This window comes from Symsagittifera roscoffensis, chromosome 1 (genome assembly GCF_963678635.1).
Source record: "Symsagittifera roscoffensis chromosome 1, txSymRosc1.1, whole genome shotgun sequence".
Taxonomy (NCBI): domain Eukaryota; kingdom Metazoa; phylum Xenacoelomorpha; order Acoela; family Convolutidae; genus Symsagittifera; species Symsagittifera roscoffensis.
In genome coordinates this window covers 58,265,287-58,287,015 of record NC_087062.1, presented here as the reverse complement: position 1 = coordinate 58,287,015, position 21,729 = coordinate 58,265,287, and the positions used below count along the sequence as shown (strand labels likewise).

The 21,729-nt window shown below is 36.3% G+C and overlaps 1 protein-coding gene across 2 annotated transcripts; it reads left to right on the top strand.

Moving 5' to 3' along the window:
- Nucleotides 1–64: 64 nt before the first annotated feature.
- LOC134846308 (uncharacterized) lies at nt 65–21,620 on the top strand. 2 transcript variants are annotated; one of them, XM_063863623.1, is made up of 10 exons: nt 65–372; nt 6,724–7,129; nt 9,640–11,226; nt 11,815–12,087; nt 12,299–12,563; nt 12,699–12,998; nt 15,359–15,818; nt 16,592–17,622; nt 20,212–20,504; nt 20,716–20,869. In XM_063863623.1, exons 1-10 carry the CDS (start codon nt 209–211, stop codon nt 20,752–20,754), a joined length of 4,818 nt encoding a protein of 1,605 aa, XP_063719693.1. In that variant the 5' UTR covers nt 65–208; the 3' UTR covers nt 20,755–20,869. The 2 variants fall into 2 exon arrangements, with proteins under 2 accessions (XP_063719693.1, XP_063719685.1); XM_063863615.1 differs by having other exon boundaries at nt 20,212–21,620.
- Nucleotides 21,621–21,729: the final 109 nt, after the last annotated feature.

Sequence of the window (21,729 nt, the reverse complement as noted above, 5' to 3'; positions counted from 1 at the left end):
CACGTTTAAGGCTAAGCTTCGAAAGGCTAGTTAGCTAGCAAAATAGAAAATCTCAAGTTGCAGAAGCAGATTTTCAGACAGAATGGTTATATTAAAGACATGGAAAGATATGTAAAACAAAACAGCTTTAATTGAGAAAATAGATGAATCCTTGAAACTAATAACATGACCGTGTTCGAGTTGTCTTTTGAGGTTTCTTTTGGTTTGGATGGAGGTGCTGCTGATGGCTAGTGAACAGGTGGCCTTGGAGGGAGTGGCCGGAATCACACTCACCAAACTCTGGTTCGAGATCGGCAGACTCCTTGACAAACAGATCACTCGTTGTCAAAAACTGCGCATCATCAGCTACCTGCTCGTAAAACCCGGATGCAGGTTAAAAGCTCTTCTTCGCCTTTCATTCGTTGAATTCAAATGCTAAGGATGTCTAAAGAAGCAGACTAATTTTCAAACATCTCCTTTGGCAATTTTTTTTAATTGCAAGCGCTTGCGTTTTGTACGAGTTCGATTTTTCCAACCGAACTCCGACCCAAATTTTTCTGTTCAATCTCTCGGTTCCGATTCATTACACTATATGCTTATAATCCGGCCGTAAATTAAAATCAAAGCTGATAGTATTATTAAAGGCTATAGTATTTGTTGAGTCATTTTGAAAATATTGATGTCCTGAGCTCAAAATTATTAAAATATTATTTCAATTGCGATCACTTTTGCGATATAATGAGCCTCCGAAATCATCTTAATCATGCTAAAAAGATTTCGGGCATTTATTTGGTATTATTATTGCGTTTTCTGATGCGAAGAATATCATTTTTGTTCTTGAAAAGAAGTGTGGGGGTGTAAAAATATCTGATAGATAAAAAGTTTTCCTTTGCTTAAATTTTCATTATCTAGATGGTTACCCTTGCAATATGCAAGGGTATTGCAGCCGGGTACTAGATTTTTTTCCCGTAAATTACTCTCTCGATCTCTCTCACACACATGGTCTGGAATTAGCGAACACTCCTGGAACGACAAAGGTCCTAGATTCGAATCTGACAGGACCCTGTTTTTTTCATACTGGAAAAGTTCTGTTTCAAACAATTGTCAGACTAGTATTTGACTGCTCACAGTTTTTGTCGGCTTAGTCGAAGAATTTTTTTTTGCCAAACGCAATGTACATTGTAGTTGCTGTTAGGGTTGTTATTTACTTATGCTGTTTGTTAATTCTTGACTTCGTTTATTTTCTTTTTGTTTTTTTTCTGCTCAAATGGTTTCGGTTGATATTTTTTTTGGCTTAGTGACCTAATTATATCGGCTTAATGGCTTCATATTGCGTCTTTCGACAATTAACTTTATTAGTCATAACTTTTGAATTTTTTTCCGGCTTCTTTTAGTTTTCATTTTTTTTCCGGCTTAATAGGGTTTGGTTTATATTATATTGGCTTATTGACATCATATTAATTCATTTGACGAGCTAATAGTGTTTGTGTTTTGACGGTGAGCGTAATTTCATAATTTATTTCAATAATTCTAGTTTTTTCGACATTTTAAACTTTTTCCTATTTAGGGGCTCTCGTGTTTTGTATCGTAAGTGGAGCGAAGCTGAGCTTCGCCTCTGCGTCATATTTTTTGGCGAATGTAATTGAGGAATGATTCTATTAGCAATTTAATTGGTATAATTTTCAATCAGTTTTGTCGTCAATTAATTTCATTTTGCTTTAAGTATTTTCTACTCTATATGTTTTTGTAGAACGATTACTTCTGTAAAGAAGAGACTCGGTTTAGGAGACCTTAAGTGCTATCAGATCACTAAATACTTCTACATTTTTTTGCATATTTTTCTTGTTATTTCCCGAATTTTTTGCTTCAAAATAACAAATTTAGTTTATTTTCGCTATTTGTTTTCAGTACACTTAATGTTTTCTTTTGTTCTGTATAGTGTGTTTTTTCATTAGTAATTCAACTATAATTCTTAATTTCTTGTGATGTCTTAGAAATTAGTTGCTAATTGGCTCAAAGTAATGGCACATAGAAATTTTTCTGCTTCAAAAAATCCAACTTTTGGATTTTTATGAGTATCATTTTTGAGACCATCATATGAAATATTCGGGTGTTAGGTTTTTTGGCGTTGGATTTTTTCGGTTCGGTGGCTTTCAGTCTTGCAAGTGGTGCGAAGCCCAGCTTCGCCTTTGTTCAAAAATAATTTTACCTTTGCGATAAGCAAGGGTATTGAAATCTGGTACTAGATTTTTCCCCTAATAGATTGTTTCACAGAACTCACTTCCTGGGCCCTGGGCTCACTCATGTACAGCCTTTATTTGCGAGAGCAAGTGACTTTTGATCGGAATCTACATTTTTTCTTCTAAAAAAAACTTTCTGCCGACATTCCGACATGCTAAAAGGATCACATGCTCTAATTCAAATAAAACTACTTTTTAGTTCGTGTTGGGTATTGAAAGTTTTTTTTAATTCAAATATTGAAAAAATATAGGTGTTTTCTTGGTTTGTTGTTTTCGTCTTAATTTCTGTCGGCTATTTTTCCGAAGCATTTATATTATTTGATAAGTTTTTGAAGTTGTCCGTTTTCAAAGAATGGGTTTTTTTTGTGTATTGTATCGGTAGTCAATTTATGTTGCGTTGTTAGGGGCAAATTGGTTTTTAATGCTTCTGTCTGTTTCAGGGTCGTACGAATTTTGCTTCAAAAGTTTTTTTTATCTAGAATGTTCATAAGTCTACAGTTTCGTTTTCGGCTTAACTAGGGTCGATATATTTTTTTAGCCTTTTTTTACTGCTCGATCTTTGGTTCTTTATGCTTGATAAGGCTGTTTTTGATCATTGTCCGAGATTAAGAAATGGAATTTTTGTAGATAAATTTTTGACTTTTTTCTAGTAATTTTTTCAGCTTAATTTTAAAAAGAATCTACCTTTTCTCTTACTCCTTTCAATATTTTGTAAAGCAATGTTTTTTGTATCATAATTGTCGCGAAGCTGGGCTTCGCCTCTGTGTTGTTAATTGAATCAACCTCCTGGTGCATCTAACGTAGAGGTAACACGCCTGCTTGAGACGGCAAATACTTTTGGTTCGATCCGGTCGGGATCTGTTTTTTTTTGCAAACAATGAGCTTTTTTGAACTATCGTCCGTCTGTTTGTTTTTGTCGAAATAATTCCCGTAGCATGCTTTTTATGAAGATTCAGCTCTTTTATAAGTTGCTCTTACACCCATGCTTGAGGACAAAGACCTGGAGTTCGATTCCAGTCCGGACCTGTTTTTCTTGCAAACTTTTCAGCACTTTTAGATTTTTGTATGCCTGCTTATTTTTGCTTTAGATCTTTTTGGGTGTTTTGAGATTTTTATAACTTTTTTTTTTGATTTTTTTTCATATGATTTTAATCACCTGCATTCATTTTTGTGTCGCAAGTGGTGCGAAGCTCAGCTTCGTCTCTATGTAACTCATGTTTTTGTGCGTGAAGTGCAACTTCGCTTTTGTTAGTTTTGACCTGCTATGTCAGCCCACTGACCTAATTTGTCAGCCCATTGGAAACACGTTATGAATGCTAAAAGCGCTAATTGAGTGATTTTTCAATTTTTAAGTCTTTTGTTTCTGAAGTTTTTGAACTCAAGCAAACGCTTGTATTATATTACGATTTGACTTTTTTCTAATATAGATCGCACCAATAGTGTCCAACAAATAAGTTCTGTTTTTTCTTGTTTTGAAAGTGCCAATTCGCCGTTTTGTTTACTTTTGCATGGAGGGTATTGCAATCGTTTACTAGATTTTTTCCGTTAATTTACTACGAGAAATTGTGCATGAGAAGTTTAATGCTTATAATAAATTCAAATCCAAAGGCGGTTTCTGCAAGGACCCTGGCTGGTCGAAAATAGTGCTTGTTCGATTTCGGCCAAGAGCCATGATTTTTCTAATTGAAACTTTTAAGGGGAAAATAAATGGTCGGACTGTCGTTTGGCTGCTTGTTTTTATCGGCTTGTTTCCAATGCATGAACTTTTCCTTTTTAAATAAATTTGAACTATAATTGCCATTTATTTTTTTCTTTATAAATTGCGATAATATTTTGCTTTAATGGTGAAAACTTTTTTTATGGTGAAAACAGTTGTTTTTCTGCTTCAGTGTTAGGCGTAAAAAACAGCTAGAATTTTTTGCGAGGTTTTTTTTGACTCAAGCTATACTACCCAATTATTGTCTGCTTATTTATCGATTGATTATTTTTGTTTCAAAACGCATTATTTTTGGCCATTGCGTTTTTCCATTGCGAAAAATTTTGTTTGTTTTTTTGACTAGCTGCCGTGATGTTTTTGTGTCAATTCGCAAGTGGTGCGAAACTACGCTCCGTCTCTTTTTTCGCTCTTTTCTCATATCAAATTTTATTTTGCTAAATGAGAGGTAAGTTAAGTTATCCGATAACAAACAGCTAAAAATGAATTTTGTCTTTTGTTTCAAAAGTAGATTTCAGTACTCTACACTTGCGAAAGCAAGTCGCTTGTAATTGATAACTAGATATTTTTCCCGTCAACAAACTTTCTTATATTTGCATCTTGCTTTATTAATGAGTCTTAACAACTTCGAGGTTCCTTCGCACTTGGGCTAGATTTAACGCCATCGCGTTTGCACCCTAAGGACTTAAGTGATATATCTGCTCAAGTTTTTTCGGCTCAACTGGCATCTCCCCTAATATTGTCGGATTTGTTTCCGCTTCGCAAGTTTTGTTATGCTGCTTATGTAAAATTCAAAGGTCGGCTTAGTTGCGTTGTTACGGATTTTTTCTGGGCTGTTGATAACTTTTATTGTAACCGAAAGAGTTTCGTCTTCTGTAATTTGTAAACTTACTTTGTAACTTTCCTCGTTTGTTCTTCGCTGGTTTGATTGGCTTCAATTGATTTTGCTTTTGTTTTATCGAGCAAGTGACTTAGTTAAACGTTGTTTTAAAGGGAAAATAGATTTTTACGCTTTTTTTGTTTCCGCAGGGGGAGCAGCGTAAAATTTAAGATTTTCGATTTTTTCAAATTTTTCAAAATTTGTGTCCGAATACTTATTAAACGCCAGTTTTTGTGGTTTTAATTTGAACAGCATTCCAGACAAATTTCTGAAAATTTTGTAGTGATGGTTTTTTCGAAATGTTCTAATTGTTTTTCGAATTAGTGGATTTTGTTTTATTTTCTGTCTGCTAGCTTGCAATGCTATGTGTGTGTTGCATCGCATTTGGTGCGAAGCTCCGCTTCGTATCTGTGTAAAAAATGCGCCGATCATAAATCGTTTTGAAATTCAAAGAGCTGAAAAGGCATCTATTTTTTTCTTTGAAATTCGAAAGTTGAGATTTATTCAACTAAGTCAGTGTTTTTTTATGTTTACTCACGTTAATTACTCTTTTTCAATCTTCGAATGGCTATGTTTTGCATCAGCGGCTGTCCCCATTTTTTAACACAAAGTAACGGCTCTGAAAATAGTCTTTTTTTATTTGTTGACTTTTTTGAAGGTTTTTTTACTTTTCTCGAAAACTACCCTCCCAAAAGTGAGATTTTGGGTTCAATTCAATTCAAAGAAAAGTTTATGGGAAATTTTTTCGCAATTTTCACAGCTCAAACTTTTTTGCCTCACAAAGTTATGGGCCTCGGTAAAGTCCTTCAAGCGAATCATGCTATGACCTTCAAATAAATAAAAAAAAATTTGAGTTTTGACCGTTTTTGATACTTTTTGACCTTTCTCGAAAACTACCATCCCTAATCGGTAGTTTTGTGTTCAATCGAAATCATAGGTTGCGTGAATCTCTGTTGCATTAACGGCTACGCACCATATTTGTACACATAAAACTATGATTCTCGGAATTGTCAAGTTTTTGATTTGTTGGCCGATTTTTGGACTTCCCTCAATCGAAACAACAGGTTGCTGAAAGTCTGCCTTAATAATTGGCTACGCCTAATTTTTTTTCGAAACAAGCTATGGCCTTTAAATAAATCAAAGTTTTGAAAAACTTTTTGACCTTAATCGTTAACTACCGGGCCAGTTCTCAGGTTAAGTGTTCAATCAAGATACCCCAGTTTTGTCATCTTCTCTACTTTAGCAACGACGATCTGCTTTTTGCTGAAAAAGTCATGTTATTGATTTTTTGACCGTTTTTAAAATTTCTTAAATATTTTCCTAAATACCCTAAGAAATCTGAGATGAAAAATTCAATTGAGAGAACCTGGTGCGAGAATTTTTCCTGCAAAAGTCCTTGAAAAAGTTCCATTATCACAAAAATTTTCATTCTTCGCACGTATTTTGTTAGAAACAACTTGTAGTTTTTGGGCAAAATCCAAGTTTTTATTAACACATTTCGATCACAAACATTTTTTGGCTCTTCGAGTTAAAGAACACCGTGTAACTGTCTGTTGACTGTTTTTATTGAGTGTTATTGAACTAAGTGAATCTCAGCTATTGTGGTTGTTGTCTTTTCAAAATTTTTCTGTGAACTTCAATTAAAGCTCAAATTTTGTAAAGATGTAAAAGAGTCGCCAACGGAATTAAATACACGTGGAATCAGTAATCTCTTCTCAAATTGGACCTTTTTTAAATCAAAACAGGGACAGTTTATTTAACCGAAATTGATTTAGCTTTATAATTTTTTTCGGGGAGAAAAGCAATAATTTTTCAATGCTTCCCTCATTTTATTAACACTTTTTCAATTGGTTGCTGGCTGTGTTTATACCTACGAATAAATAGAACCCTATGATAAAGTTGGTATTTAGGTGTTACTATCTAGACCAACCGCGAAAGTTAACGGTTGTTCCCTTGATAACTGAACCACTTCTGTTATACGAACAACAGCAGCGCAACTACAGCCCATGTGACGCCGTGCAATTTCTCAACAAGAACTTGATTCCGTCTGTTCAAGCCAATCAACTAGTAGCAGATTTCGGATTTTGTCCCGACCGCTACAACCGAGTAGAAATGGATGATTTGGATTGCGAAGATGTCTTTGAGTACGACCCGGATAGGCTCACGTTCGTAGCTAGTTTTGGGGACAGAGTTCGATTATTACTTCCTCCTGACGCCTGTGTAGAAGACATTCAGAATGAGACCTTCAGCACATTCATGTTCCTGGAGTACCTCGCAAAGTGTAGAGAACGCGGCGCTTTCATTCATGAATTAAAGGCAGTGTATTATACTCGTTTAAGTTATGTTCTCAAAGTTCTCAATGAAATCTCTAATGCGGCGATGAGGATTGGTAGGAAAGATTGAGGCGCGTCCAAAAAATTCCTTGATTTTCTGAAATAACAACTGCAAGGTCGACTGATAACCTTCCAACGCGTGAAGGTGCAAGTTGGTTAGTGTCAATGAGCAAAGTGCGAAGATGTGTTGCTTTTATGTCGTGTTGCCTTTTTCCAGGGAAGTCTATAAATTTGCTGATGCCAAATGTAATCATTTCCAGTTTGACTTTTGTTTTTTTAAGCTCGATTCAAATGCTAAAAGAAAGGCAAAATACGCTCTCAAAATCCGAAAGAGGAAATGGTGCGAAAAAATAAGAATTAGTTTATGGTTAGAAAAAGGTGTTTTTTTTTAAAAATTTTTAGAATTCCCTGCAGAATAAAAAATTTATCTAATGATGCAGTTTGATGAACTTTAACTAGTGTCAATCATAACAGATTTACAAAAAACAACGAGCTTTAAGCAGGGGAAATCTTTTTTTTGTCAATCTTTTTTTAGGTGGATTAGATTGACTGACCAAATAGGTTTTCCAAGCAATCTGAAAACACATTAAAGATTCAAAAATGTCGCGCCGCAGGCGATTTTTGCGTACTTTTTCGAAAGTTTTGACAAAAAATTGCGTTTTATCGGCGCGCATTCCCCTTCAAAATCTATTATCTTTTATATATTTAAATGCGGGCTTCACTATCTCGCCACGTTTAAGTTTTTTCAACGCATTATTTTTGCATGTTAAAAGAAAGAATTTTTTCACGTTTAAGCTATAATCGTATATTGCAATGGTTAAGATTTTTTTTTTCGATTTTCCAGTTTGAGTTTAGTGGCTATTTCACCGAGTTTAAATTAAGCAGCCCAATAGTGGGAAGCTGTCAGGATTTCCCGAGGGCTTGCAAATTTGACCTCCAATTATGAGAGCCCAAATCATTTTAGTGTACGAGATACGACGATTTTGAGGACTTTTTCAAAAATTTTCAGAAAACTCAAATTACAAAATAATTTAATATTCTTGAAGTTCCCAACCCTTTATTTGGGTGCATTCAGAGTACTCTCAAGGATTGCGAATCTTGCCTCCAAATATGACAGCTCAAATCCTTGTACTTTTCGAGTTCTGACGCTTTTTGTGATTTTTTCAAAAAGTTTTCAGAAAATGTAAATTAACTTTTTGTTTTAAAAGTGGAAGTTTCTAACCCTGAAATTGGATGCTGTCAGGGTACTCTCAGGAGTTGCGAATCTTGCCTCTGAATATGAATGCTCAAATCCTTTTAATTTTCGAGACAAGACGTTTTGTGATTTTTTCTTTTTTTTTCGGGAATTTCAGATTTAAAAAATCACGAAGTTTGAAATTCCCAACCCTATAGTAGGATGCTCTCAGGTTAATCTTCGTGGTTGCAAATCTGGCTTCCAATTTTCAGCAGAGGCCCTTTAAGTTTTAGAGATGATGCTTTTATGGTTTTTCAAATTTGGAATTAAAAAGTTTTAGAAATTTTGAAATTACCAACCCTGTAATTGGGCTCTGTCAAAAATTCGAAGCACCGGAATTGTGATACACGCTAATTAGTTTTTATTGGCGCCTTTAGAAAAATTTTCGGGTTCGTCGACCTAAAATGGATGCCATAAAATAATACCAAACGTGGGACCCTTTGGTTGATGAGGGGGTCGAAGCCCTGAGAGAAGGACATTCAAACCACCCCCCCTAAATCCGCCCAGGACATACTTTAATTTGAAGCTCGAACGCTGAAATTTTTTTTTTCAACTCTGTTAGCTATATATCAATTTTTCCATTTAGATTTTTATTTCAGCTTGAGTTATGTTGTCAGTTCGATTTTGTCTAAACTTTTTCTGTGTTCAGTTCTTGTCTTAAATTTCATGGTTCTGCTTTTTATTATTAATTGGCTAATTCTTAATTATTAAATAATTATTTAATTATTAAATGGCTATACCCCATGGTAAGTATCACCTCCCTAAGCTCTAACGTGAACAGATACTCAACTTCTTATTTAATTAGGAGGTTATTTTTTTAATTAAGTGAGGTGGTTTTGAAATTGGCGATTTGTCTATTTGCTGGACTAATTTAAGCGTGCTTTTGTTCTGCGACTGATTCCTACGTGTTCAAGAAAATTAATCTCAATTGATCCAAACAAATAACGCTCTTCGAGAATCAAATTAAATTTTTCAGTGCTTGTTTTTCTTGAAATTGATTCTTTTGACAGCGTAGTTTTTTTGCATTCAGCTACTTCGCCATCTTTTCGGTCCTCTTTTCGAAGTACAGCTTTATCTCTGATAAATTAAGTGAGAATTATATTGCGGTAATGGGTGAGAATTGTATCATTGGATTTGAAAAAGATTTTCACGAAGTTCTGACAAGTCATTTTTAACTTCATTTTCGTTTTCGCCGCTGTGTCGGAAATTGTTTTTTTTTGTTGATAATTGATATTAATATTACAATACACTGGCTGAAGGAGGACTGGGCGACTGGAATAGACGTGTACCCAATTGTGTCTCAGGCGTATAAGATGGGACAGGTGTGTAAAGAGTCAGGCGTTAGAACCGTCGGATCATTCGCAGATAATGGTGTCATAGTTAAACTGGCTCGGTTCGCTGATCGAACTAATTTGGACATGAATGAGTCAGAGGACAAACTGCCTCCATGGGTTGTAGCCTTCGACAAAAGAATGGCTGAATATAGAAATTTACATCCGGATGCAACTTCTTTGCCAAGAAAATTTCTTCGCCCATGTTATGGAGATGATCATCAGCTGAAGAAAGTTGTTGAGAAGATGAAAGCAGATGGCTATATCAAAGTCGTGTACATCAAATCACCTACGAATAGAGTGAATAAATTCGGTGAACATAAATACATTCCTCAGTTACAGAGAAGTCATCCCAAGGGCAAACTGCTTTGGAGCAACCCCATTTCACAAGACACCGCACCGACTATGGCACCCGAGCTGATAGAGCCGGACCAAACTATGGCAAACCACTATAGAGATCTCCTGAAGTATTCGGACGCCACAATCAACAATGTGATGGCTTATACGGGCAGTAACTATTATGTCGCCAGAGGTGTAGACAAAAATTTTTGTGCCAACTACAGTGAGAGTATAAATGTCAGGATGGTCGAAGTGTGCAAAACGGTGACGAAGGTGAAAAGCGCAAATGCCACAGAAACCCAAGAGGAAGCAAAAAGTAACGGCGATGGAGTAGGCTGCTTGAATGAGGATACAACTGTGGAAAATTCCCAGCATGGATGCAAAGAGATAGCTAAGAAGCCAACTGCTAAAGGCTCCAAAAAAGGAGGCTCAGTTCTTTGGAAGGATTTCCTTGGTCATGACCTTGAAGAGTTCGGCATTGAATTGGCGCCTGAAGATTTTGAATTCAAACATAAGTTTTTCAGAACTGATTTGCAAAAACTGAGAAGAGCAATTATTCTGAAGCATCTCGCGAAGATTTCTGTGATGGAAATCGCATTACTTGGTAATGTAGTTTCGTCTGTTGAAAAAGCAATTGGTTTGAACAATCCCATGTGGGATAGGAAATCGAAGAAGAAATTCTTGGATATTTTGTCATCTGAAGGACTGATAAATCAGCTGGGAGTAAAATATGAGAGGCATGGAATAGAAAAAGAAATCCATTTGATAGTCTTACCTGGAGTTGATGAAAATCACAAATTAGTTCACAAGCTCATAAGCGACAAAGCTACTGTTAGGTTCATTGAAAAAGACGAAAAAATGGAGTTTGTTGCCGAGCAAACCAGGGTGGCAGAGGCACTGCAAGAAGCCCCTGATTTAGATATAGGAGACGAAGTAAGCCCGAAAGTATCGATGCTTCTCAGAGAAAATCAAGAAACTTCAAACACAGAAATGCTGAATGGAGAAAGTCAATCGAATAATCTTTCGTCTCTCAGTGAAAATCATAGTCACGCCCAGAAAGAAAACGCTATGAGTGTTCTGGATGCCGAAAACTATCAACAGTGCAGTCAATTTGATTTAAACATGGATGGACTTAACGACAGTTGTATGGAGGCTAACATACCCACTCCTCCAAAGGTAAGCCGACATACGAGCATTTTAATTATTCCCGTCTGATCTCTGTTAACATGTAAAATCTGACATTTATATTATTTCAGTTAGTTTGCTTGCGCACATGAAATCAGACATTTTTCAGCTGAAGAACTTATCTCCCAGAATACTTGAATCAGTTGATAGCTTGAATTTTTCCGGAAATGCGTCCCTGTCTGGATTGATAAGGTTTCAAGATTCGAATCTGGCCTGTTTTTTTTAAAGATTTTTTTAGCGGTCTCGTGTCTGCTTATTGTTTGTCATCTTAATTGTCAGTAGTTTTCATTTTTTTTCACTCATTGAAAATCTTTTTGACGTATTACTGTTAATTATTTCCAACAAAATTAGCAATTTTGCCAAAATTTTGTGGGCGAACGAATTGATTTTCCGGGCTCTCCGGAAGAACTGTTCGTGAAAGCCCTATTTAGAGCACCTACAAAAAGATGTCTAGGGGTCTATCTCTTCGCCCAATCATAGTGAAGTCATAGTCTTTTAATAGCGATTATGATTTTGAAGACAAAAACTCGGCTTGCCGTTAATTTAGCACCTTTTGCAATCGACTTGGTCAATGTTTAGAACCCCAAGCAAAAGAATGACGAGGCTGCTTGGGGTAAACTGGGATGGAACGAAAAAGAGGAAGAAAACTCGGGAACGACCTTCGGACTATTTGTGCCCACGATGCACATGGCGAAGATATTGCACTCGATTTTGCTGTACAAGGTGCGAGGAGTGTCCATCTGTCTCTCGCCGAAATTCTTAAGGAAGTTGGACTCCTTCATGGTTTCTCCGTGTGCCTATGGAGATGGTTGGATCCACTACTCTGATGTTTTGGACATGCTTCCAATGAAGGTACAAACAAGTACTCAAATATCTGACATTTTAAATGTGGACTTTTTTTGTTTAAAAAAGAGTGTGATTGATGCAGCTCTGTGGTGTCGTTATGGATAAGTCAGTCCCACAGAGAAGCGTAGCGGCTTTTTTCATTCATTCTTTTTATGTAAAAGTAGAATATTTCTTGAAATTCTGTTTCATGCTTTAAATTAATCTTTCTTGACCTCAGGTCCTCGCCATGTTTCTCGAGAAGACAGCAATGAGTACCAATTTCAATGCCCTGTGCAACTTGTTTCTTTACTCTTATGAAGTAGCGGGATTAATCCACCCGACGCTAAGATCCATAATTGTGTCCAATGAGGCAATCGCGAACCGGGTGTGGTACTTGGTGAAAATATTGTGCGCGCTGGGACTGGTGACTTTGTCTCGTAAAACTATCGGAGAGCGAAGAAAGGCCGCCTTCATTTACATTCATACGAAAGCGTGTTTCTATGGTAAGTAACATTAATGATGGGCTGTTAGTATAGTCATCGCCCCAACTTTTTTGTATGAAGTACTGTAATGTTTGTTTCGTGCACATGATTTTTCCGAAAAGTTGACAAATAACTGATGCCTTTTTAAATGTTAAGACACATCGCAAAATCCTGATGTGCTTGACCTCAGCTCATATCCAACAACCATTCCATATCCTAAACTGGAGTTTGAGCTGAGAGACCTGGTCTCTCTGGAAGATTACTGGGAAAAGCTGAGGGATATTTCTGTGCGAACTTGTCTGAATGAGAAGATCGTCATCTACAACGTCTTCGCCAGTCGCTTCCTAACGCGCAAGTGGGCGCTACACAATGGGAGTGGGTTCAACTTAGAAAAATACTACATATCAAAGCCATCCGCAGTACCACAGTGCAGAGAGCCAGTGTTTGTTGATTTCGGTTAGGCTTTCAACTTATATTTACCCTTGCGATAAGCAAGGGTATAACAATCGGGTACTAGACTTTTTTTTCCGTAAACAACTTTGTCCACAGGACTCATTAGACTCCTTATGTATCTTGCTCCATAATGAATTCAAATTTTGTAGTGTCTCTTTCACACTTAGCATAGTGGCAGCGAATACGAGTGGGGCGGCAAAGGTCCTTTGTTTGAATCTGACCAGGTTCAGTTTTTCAAACGGTAAATATTCCGGATCGAAAAAGTTTCGGCCTATTATTTGTCTGCTTATGTTTTGTCGGCTTAGTTTCCGCATCTAACAATCGTTTATTTTAGCTGCAAACAATTCTCACTGCAGTTGCTTTAAGTATTTTAAACATCCGGCCGAATCGAAATTGGCTTTCCATATTGGTTGTAATTTTACCAGCTCGATTTCTTGAGTCTTTTTTTTTTTCATTGTGTCTTTTTTATCGGCTTAATAATTTTCGGCTTAATTAATATCGAATTAGTGGCTTCTAATTCCGTTGTTACAACCGAAAAAAGTTTTGTGCGTGTGTGTGTGTGCTTTGAGGGAAAAAGCGACTTAACATTTTATGAATTTCTAGAATTTTTTCTGAATTGTTTCCGGCATGAAGGGTTTCTGCTCAAGTATTTTCAGCTTTATTATCGCTTGGTATTTATAAATTCAAATATAATCAACCATCCAGCGCATCTGGCGTAGAAGTAAAACAACAGCTTTAGATGGCAAAGGCTTGGGGTTCGAATCCGACCGGGCCCTTTTTTTGCAAACTAGAGTTTTTGTGCTTGTTCGGACTATCGTCCGTCTGTTTATTTTCGTTGGCTTGCTTCCCATAGCTGGATGGTTCCAATTTTTCCGAGGTGCTGTAACCCCCATGCTTGGAGTTCGATTTCAGTTGAGACCTGTTTTTTTTTTTGCTAGTAGAAAATTTTGGCTAATTAGGATTTTTCTGTCTGCTTTTTGTCTGCTTAGTTCTGAAAAAAGGATTTTTTGAAAACTTGTCTGATTTATAGCAATCCCAAAGCTCTTATAGAGTTTCTACTGCTGCAGTTAATTTTATTCCCGATTTTTTTGGTCTTTTGTTGCAATTTGCATTGACAAAAACGGTTTTTTGAATTTTTTCTTTTTTGTCCATTTCATTTTAATCATAGACATTCATTTTTTATCGCAAAAGTTGCGAAGCTCAGCTTCGCCTCTGTGTAGTAATTAAGGGCAAGTGAGTGGTGGTAAAGTGACTCAAGACTTAGCCTCTCAGCCGATGGTTCAAGTCCCACCATGTTACATGCATATTAAGAGTAATGAATGTATTGAGTACTCTTATATAGGTCATGATGATTCTTTTGTTTTTCAGGAAAAAGTAAAATTTTGTTCAGGCTCTAATTTACTTTTTCGCGGTTTGATTTTTGATTTCTTTTTAGGTTCAGTTCATTTCCCTTGGTAAAAGGAATGCGAACTCTACGTTCGAATGAAAAAATCACGAAAAACGTGATCTACTTCTAACTTAGAAAATGGAATTTAATTATCAGATTTTCCAGCGGAATAAAAGTTTTACCCAATTATACAGTTTTCTCAAATTGGTTTAGGTTTATCAAAAAGTGCAACTGAAAAGGCTCAAAAAGTAGAAAAAAAATTGTTCTAGAAATTCTAAGAGGTTTGAGGCCATCTATTTTTTTCTTCGGTATTCGAAGGTTGAGATTTTTTCAAAAGTGTTTTTTTTTCTTTATTTTGCGTTCATTTCTGTTTTTTCAACTGTCAGTTGGCTATGTTCATTATAGTTGCGAGTGTTGTTCATTGTGTTTTTGGGCTCTTGAATTTTTTTACAAAATTTTTTTTTTTTTCGGCTCAGGTGGTGTCTGCTGAAAAATTGTCGGCTTTGTTTCCGCTTCGTCAGTTTTGTTCCGTTGCTAATTTAAAATTCAAATATTTTGCTTGGCATCTTTGCCTAGATTGAAACATTATCGAGACATACCAAAATTTTAGTAGACCTAATTTTTTTCAACATTTTTTGTTATTTTTTTGTACCTTGATGGTTTTTTATGTTTGTGTTGTATCGCAATTGATGCGAATCTCTGCTTCGCCACTGTGTTCAAAAACCAAGCCTGTTTTTTTCCTGCGTTAATTAGTCTTTTTCAACTATCGGTTGGCTATGTTTGTTTGAGGGAAAATAGCTCTTAGTTTGAGAGAAAATAAACGGTCTTAGTCGAAAATAATATCACGCTTGGCTCAAATGCTTTAAAGCTTGGTTTAGATGCTTTGAGTTTTATATGGCCTGTTAGTTTTGGTCTAATAACTTAACAAGAAGTAGCATATTTGACCTGATGAGTTGTGGTTTTGTTTGGTTGATAGGAACTGCTGGAACGGAGGAGAGGCTGTTTCTACAGGATCCCATCCACTGGTACCCAGTGAAAGAAGCCAACGCCACCCTGAGACAAATCGTGAGGCAGCTGAAAAGTGCACAAGATGTTAAAGACAGCTGTATTAAGAATGCATCTAAACAAAAATTGAGTACATTGGCCGAGAAAGACTACGGCGTGGCTGTAGGAAGGAATACCCGATGCGAGCACATGTCCCTGGTGCAATTGACGAAAACGATAAGCGAGAGATGTGCGGTGAAAAAGAAACATAGAGAGAACAGGATTTTACAGCGAAGTCTCAAGAGAGCGGCTGTGGCTAACCACACGAGTGCAGCTAGTAAGGCTGAAATTGCGGCTAAAAAATTGAAACTGGAAAATGCGGAGAAAGTCAAGAGGAGGATCTTAGATTTCAATGCGCGTCAGAAACAAATTAACCAAGAAATCGGAGAAAAGTTAGTACCCGATTGTATTATGTTATTGGAGCACAAAGGGGTGTTTGTTAAAGGTTCATAAATGCGTAGCCGTGAACTCATCTTTTACAGGGTGGAATTTTTTATACTAGGGACTATAACTATAGGGGGAATAGGTTACATTATTTTTAGTTTAACTTTCGGCTCTGTTTAATGTGCATGGTTTTTAAAGGGTTTGGAGTAAGAAACTATTAAATAAAAAATTAGTTTTTGGGGAAACCCCTGTAAAAAAAAAGGTTTTTTTTTTCATTAAGTGACGGTGTAAAGATGAAATAATATATTTTTTTTCAACACGTTGGCAGAAAGCCAGTTTTCCAAGATTTTTTTGCTTCAAAGTTTTTTTTTTACCTCAGAGTACACAAATCTCATGGAAAAAAGGTAATAAAAAAATTGTGAAAATATTAGACGTCCGCAAAGAATAGATAAACTTATTTGTTTCTGTTTTCGAGCTGAAATGATAGCACCGCAGATATTAATATGCCAAATATTTTTTTTTGGAATCTGAATCAAGACTGAAAGTGATTTCATAGGATACCCCACTTGATCACGTATAAGGTTTTTTTGAGGTTCTTAGAATAGTACCGAAAAACTCACCCTATGCTACAGTTCCTTGCCACTCTACGAGAGTGGTCGGAACTAAAAATGCGCTGCAAAATTTTTTTTCTTAAACGTGTTCGTGTTGTTTTGCAGCCAATACTGATTTTAAGTAATTGAATTGTAAATGTTGCGTGATAGCAGTTCTTTTGGTGGTTTAGAAAAGAGCACTTGCGAGTAATCTGGAGTTCGGAGGAAGACGCAGTGCTAGTGTATGGATACATAGCTCTATCTATCATGCGCGCAGTGTTACCTTTTCCTGCCCATAATACCTACAGATATCTTATCAGAGATTTCATACACGAACTGCTGCCTAACACTGCAAAGGGCAAGAATGAGGCCTCAATAGTGAGACGCTTTCGATACCTCATGAGTCACGACTACAAATCCATGTTGCTGTACTTCGGACTGAAGACGCACGCGGAGAAATTTCCAATAGTAGCCCAAGCAGTAAATGCATTCAAAGACGACATGAGCTCAGATGAATTGTACAACCACTTTAAAATCCTTTATAATGCTTTGGTTCACTGCAATCGTAAAGTGGCAATGGTTAGTGCGCATGATACTATGTTCCAGATAGAGAGAAAGTTTACAGTGGAGCAGTTTTTTTCTGTAAGCGGAACTGAAAATTTCTGGGACTATTCTGATCCTTCACAGCCTTGGAAGAATGCCCTACATGTTTCCATTCAAACATTGACTTTGAATTACTTCTTCGAGAAAAACACGCAACCCTTTACGGCCTCGACAATTGTGATGGGCAAACTCCTGGACGTTCCAAGTATCGCAGAACTAACAGAACCAGTTTATAATAGATTGAGGAGTCAAATTCTGGTTGAAAATTCGCGTGCCCTCAAAGATTTTCCGAAGTATAGGCGTTTTGTTGCAAACCTGAATCTACAGAGAGAAATCAACAAAGATAGTCCCTTGTTTATCGTGAAAATTTTTATGCTATGGATGACGAAACAAGTGTTCACAAAATCTTTGGTAACAATATACGAGGAAGAAAATTTTTCCGATGAACTTGTAAAAAGAGTGTTGCTAGAGCGCCAGAGTGTGATGCATGAGCCAGAAAAGGAGAGATACGCGAAGTTTTTCGTGCTGTGCTGCTTAATGGAAAGCTTACCCTACTTCAAAATGAGTCTTGACTTGGGGAAACCCCTATTCGATTACCCAAATCTCGACCCTGATTTAGGTACGTGTTTTCTGTGGCAAGGCATTTTATAATTTCAAAAATAATCATTTAAACAGCTGTTCCGCGTTATAATTATTTTATCAATATGATATCGTTTCTGGTGTTTTTTGTTGGTTTTTATTTGCAAAGTTATTGCAACCATGTACCAGACTTTTTTCGTTAATAACTTTGTTCACATGACTCATCTCCTAAAGCCGTGGACTCTCTCTCAACAGATCCGGCCAACAAGTATATTTTGAACATGCATTTATTTAAAATAACCGTTTCGCTAGAAATTTGTTTTAAAGTTGTAAGTTTACAACCTCGAGTTTGCTTATTTCATTTTTTGCGATAAAATTTTATTCGGCTTGAAAGTATTTGGTTTATTCTCATCAGATTGCATCGTATGAACGGCTATAATCTTCTTATACTTGATTTTTTTTCGGAGAGGAATTGATAAGTTTTTTTATGAGCTCAATTTTTAATTCAACTGGCGTTTGCCCAAGATTGTGGTTTTATTTACTGCTTGGTAAATTTGATTTCAATCCTAGTCTAATGCTTGGAATTATTTTCATGACATGTTATAATTCGAATTGAACTGCAATTCAGACAGTTCGAAAGAAACTTTGGGTTTTGGTAGATCTAGTTCGTTTTTAAAAATACCATTTTCTTGAATCAGTGACTTTTGTGTCGGCTATATTGCAGTAATATGTCTGAAAATTATCATAAATGGTGCAAAGCTCCGGCCGGCCTACTATAATATTGAAATTGCCTGAAAAAAACTTGAGTTACGAAAAAAGTATATATAATGGATTTAATAGCAGTATATTGCCAACTGCTTTGACGTTTGATTAGTAATTGGCTAACTCAGTTGATGGTTTTTCAATACATCAATTGAACGGAAAAAACCATTTGTTTCATACAACAATTTAGTAATTTAAATCCCTTTTCAGAAAATTTCCAACTTGGTTTATTTCGCGAGATTTTTGAATTGCATAACTTATCGCAACTTTGTTTAATACCTTCTTTTATTACATGCAACATTAGTGTGGTGACTTTAATTAATTACATTCAAAATTATTACATGCAGAGTTTTTGTGATTTCTCGCTCGTGTTTGCGAAGTTGCAACCTCGCCTCTGTGTTTAAGAAGATATGGTTTCGAGTTTCTGTTTCTTCAATTACGCCTGTTTTTATGCGTGTTAATTGTTTGTTGGTTTGAAAGTTAAATTTACAAAAGTTGCAATAATAATAAGGAAGATGATACATTTTTTGCTGTAGAAAAACTGTAAAAGAAGCGTGTTTTCATATTTTAATTATCTTGATTGATTTTTAAACATCTGCATCATCGGTTCGTTTGTAATATGCTATTTACACCAGCGCAGCGTAGTGTCTTATTACGGTCTCCATCATTTTATTCCAACCTAAGTCGCAAATGTGGAAATATTGTGGAACTATTGCAAAACCTACAAATTTGGAACTACTGCAGGCTTTTTTCTCTTCGATAAGAACGGGTATTATGAAAATGTATGTGATTTGGGTTTTAAAAATGTATTTTTTTGAGACGCATAGGCAATATTTTTCACTTTTTTGAAAAATTTGATTTTCTCAAAAACTGAATTACGGATTTCAAAAAAGATGGTACCAATGGAAAGATCGCCCACTCCTCTGTGTCTCCAGAAGCCTCACCCAAATTTTCGAACACTAAGTTGTGGTTCTCGAAAAAATAAAATGACTTTTTGTTCGAAACTTTTCGAATTCTCTCTAAAACTACCCTCCCAAATCTGAGTTTTTGGGCGCTCCTAAAAGATCACATTATGTAAAACTACTCTGCATCAGCGGCTACACCCAAATTTTTCAACACAAAGCTATGGCCCTCTGAAAAGTCAAAATTTTTTGATCGTTTTCTTAAAACTTTTCCTCGAAAATTACGCAGCCCAATCTAATGTCAAGTGTTTAATCGCGGCAAAAGGTTGTGGGAACTCTCCATGAATAAGAAGCTGCACCTTAATTTTTGTTAGAAAAAAAATTGGTTGTCTTCGGGAATTTTTCGGAGGCTTTCGTCGAAAACTACCTTGCCAAATCGCAAATAAAGGGTTCAATTGAAAGAACAGGTGCTAAGAGTTTTCACTGGATAGCTAAGTCCTAAGTTTTGAAGAAAAGTAATGTTGAGTTGAGAAAGATCATGTTTTGAAATGTGACCGTTTTTTGGAAATTTTATCTATGATTAAAGGTTCAATCGAAAGACTATGTATGCATTCTCTTTATAGCGGCTACGCCCTTATTTTTGTAGAGTTAGCATTGTTGAACTTGGTAGAAGTCAATTCTTCGATTTTTTTTCGTGTTGAAATTTTGGATATTTACTTTTCGCATCAGTACATTTTAAAAGTATTATCAAGCAGATACCTCCAGCTTTAGCTGGGCCACTAGTGTTTAAATATTGTGAAGCGGCAATAGAGCAGATACTATGACGGGTGAAAATCAATTGCGGTACATCAGAATTTTAGTTTAGGTTGTCTTTTTTCTTTTACCTTTTTAGAGCGACTTTTTGCCGTTCTCTCGCTTGTGTTTGCGAAGTGCAGCTTCGCCTCTGAATCCATATTTCCTTTTAGAAATGCTGAGCACGAAAAAGTCGACGGATAAGTATGACTCAGACTCAGAGGACGAAGAGGGGCTGAATGAAGAGCAGAAGATAGCACTGATCTCAATGCAAGAAAAGCGCTCAGTGCCAGGATCCATTAACGATACTAGAGTCAAAGGAGAAAAGAAACTAAAGGCCGAAAGAATAGAACTATGTTTTGATCACGACAAACTAAAAGCGAGAGAGGCGCAAAGTTTCGACAAGGCGGATAGAATCAGACAGTATCTATCCGTGACTTTCCAAGAAAGAGATCAAAAGATAATGGTAAACATTCCGAAAATTTCTTTAAAACCAGCTTCCCTTAATGAGGACTGGGAGTCCTTGAATGAAACAATGAAAGAGTTCTATTTCGACAAAGAGGATGGGTTCTTTCAGAAAATATCAGTTAAAACTGTTTATGATTTGTTGCTAATTCGAAGTCCTTCAGATTGCGAATTGCTGCCTGATATGCCTTTCTACGTTACGTCCTTTTCAGACATGCCGAATAGTGAGTCGCTCTCAGAAGTGGAGATAATCTTGCTGGCGTCCATACAGAATGCGACTCATGAGGGGCTTCTGTTTGAGGCTATTTTGAACGAATTCGGAGCTTTGTCTGAATTGGATTTACTGCAGCTTATCAGGTCTCTTATCGAAAAAGGTGCAATATTAATATGTGGAAACACAGACTTGCGCTTCTGTGCGCGTGAGTTTTGTCCATTTTTCACAAGTCTGAAAAGTGAAGAGACCGTTACAGCACATCGCATTCCGAATAGCTTTGTATCCATCAAATTTTTGCCGGCTGCTTTTATTAACTGGGATGGATCTCTTTGCAAGACCATGTTTGCTTCCGTCCTATTTTGGCTTGTAGAAACAACCACGTATCTTCCAGGAATGGGTTTTAATGATTTTTACGACCGCATTTCCTGCATCATAAATCAATTGCAGTTTATGAAGTTGGTCAAACTTGCAGAAAGGCTGAATTTGATAAGCATTCAGATCCACTTAGAAGAAACTGTGTCAGACGGGTTTTTCTTGGACGATGAATTAGATGAAGAATTGCCTGATAAAGCTCCTTCTGACTTCAGAAATGTCTTCTTGTTTCCAGTAGCCGAAGGAATGATTAGAACAAAGCTGCTGTGTGACAAATTCAATATGAAAAGACAATTGTTCTTTATTGGACCACAGAGATTAGTATTTTATGGGACGTCGTTACATTTGTTTAAAACAAGGAAAATTTTCGATACTTTCCATGGGTACTTGGATTTAACCTTTAGCGCTTAAAATATCCTGGCTTATCTCAATTCCCCGTAGTTTTTGACAATGATAGCTTCTTCATGTTGTTACATTTATCTTCAAAGTTGTAAATATTAAAATGTTTTTCTTTGTTCTTTTTTCCTTCCTTTTGTCAAAAATTTAGTTGTTAAATTTATTATTGCAATTTAATTTTTTTTTGAAGTCAACTATAGAGATCAGCGATTGTACAAGCAGCATAATCATTGCTCCTTTAAAC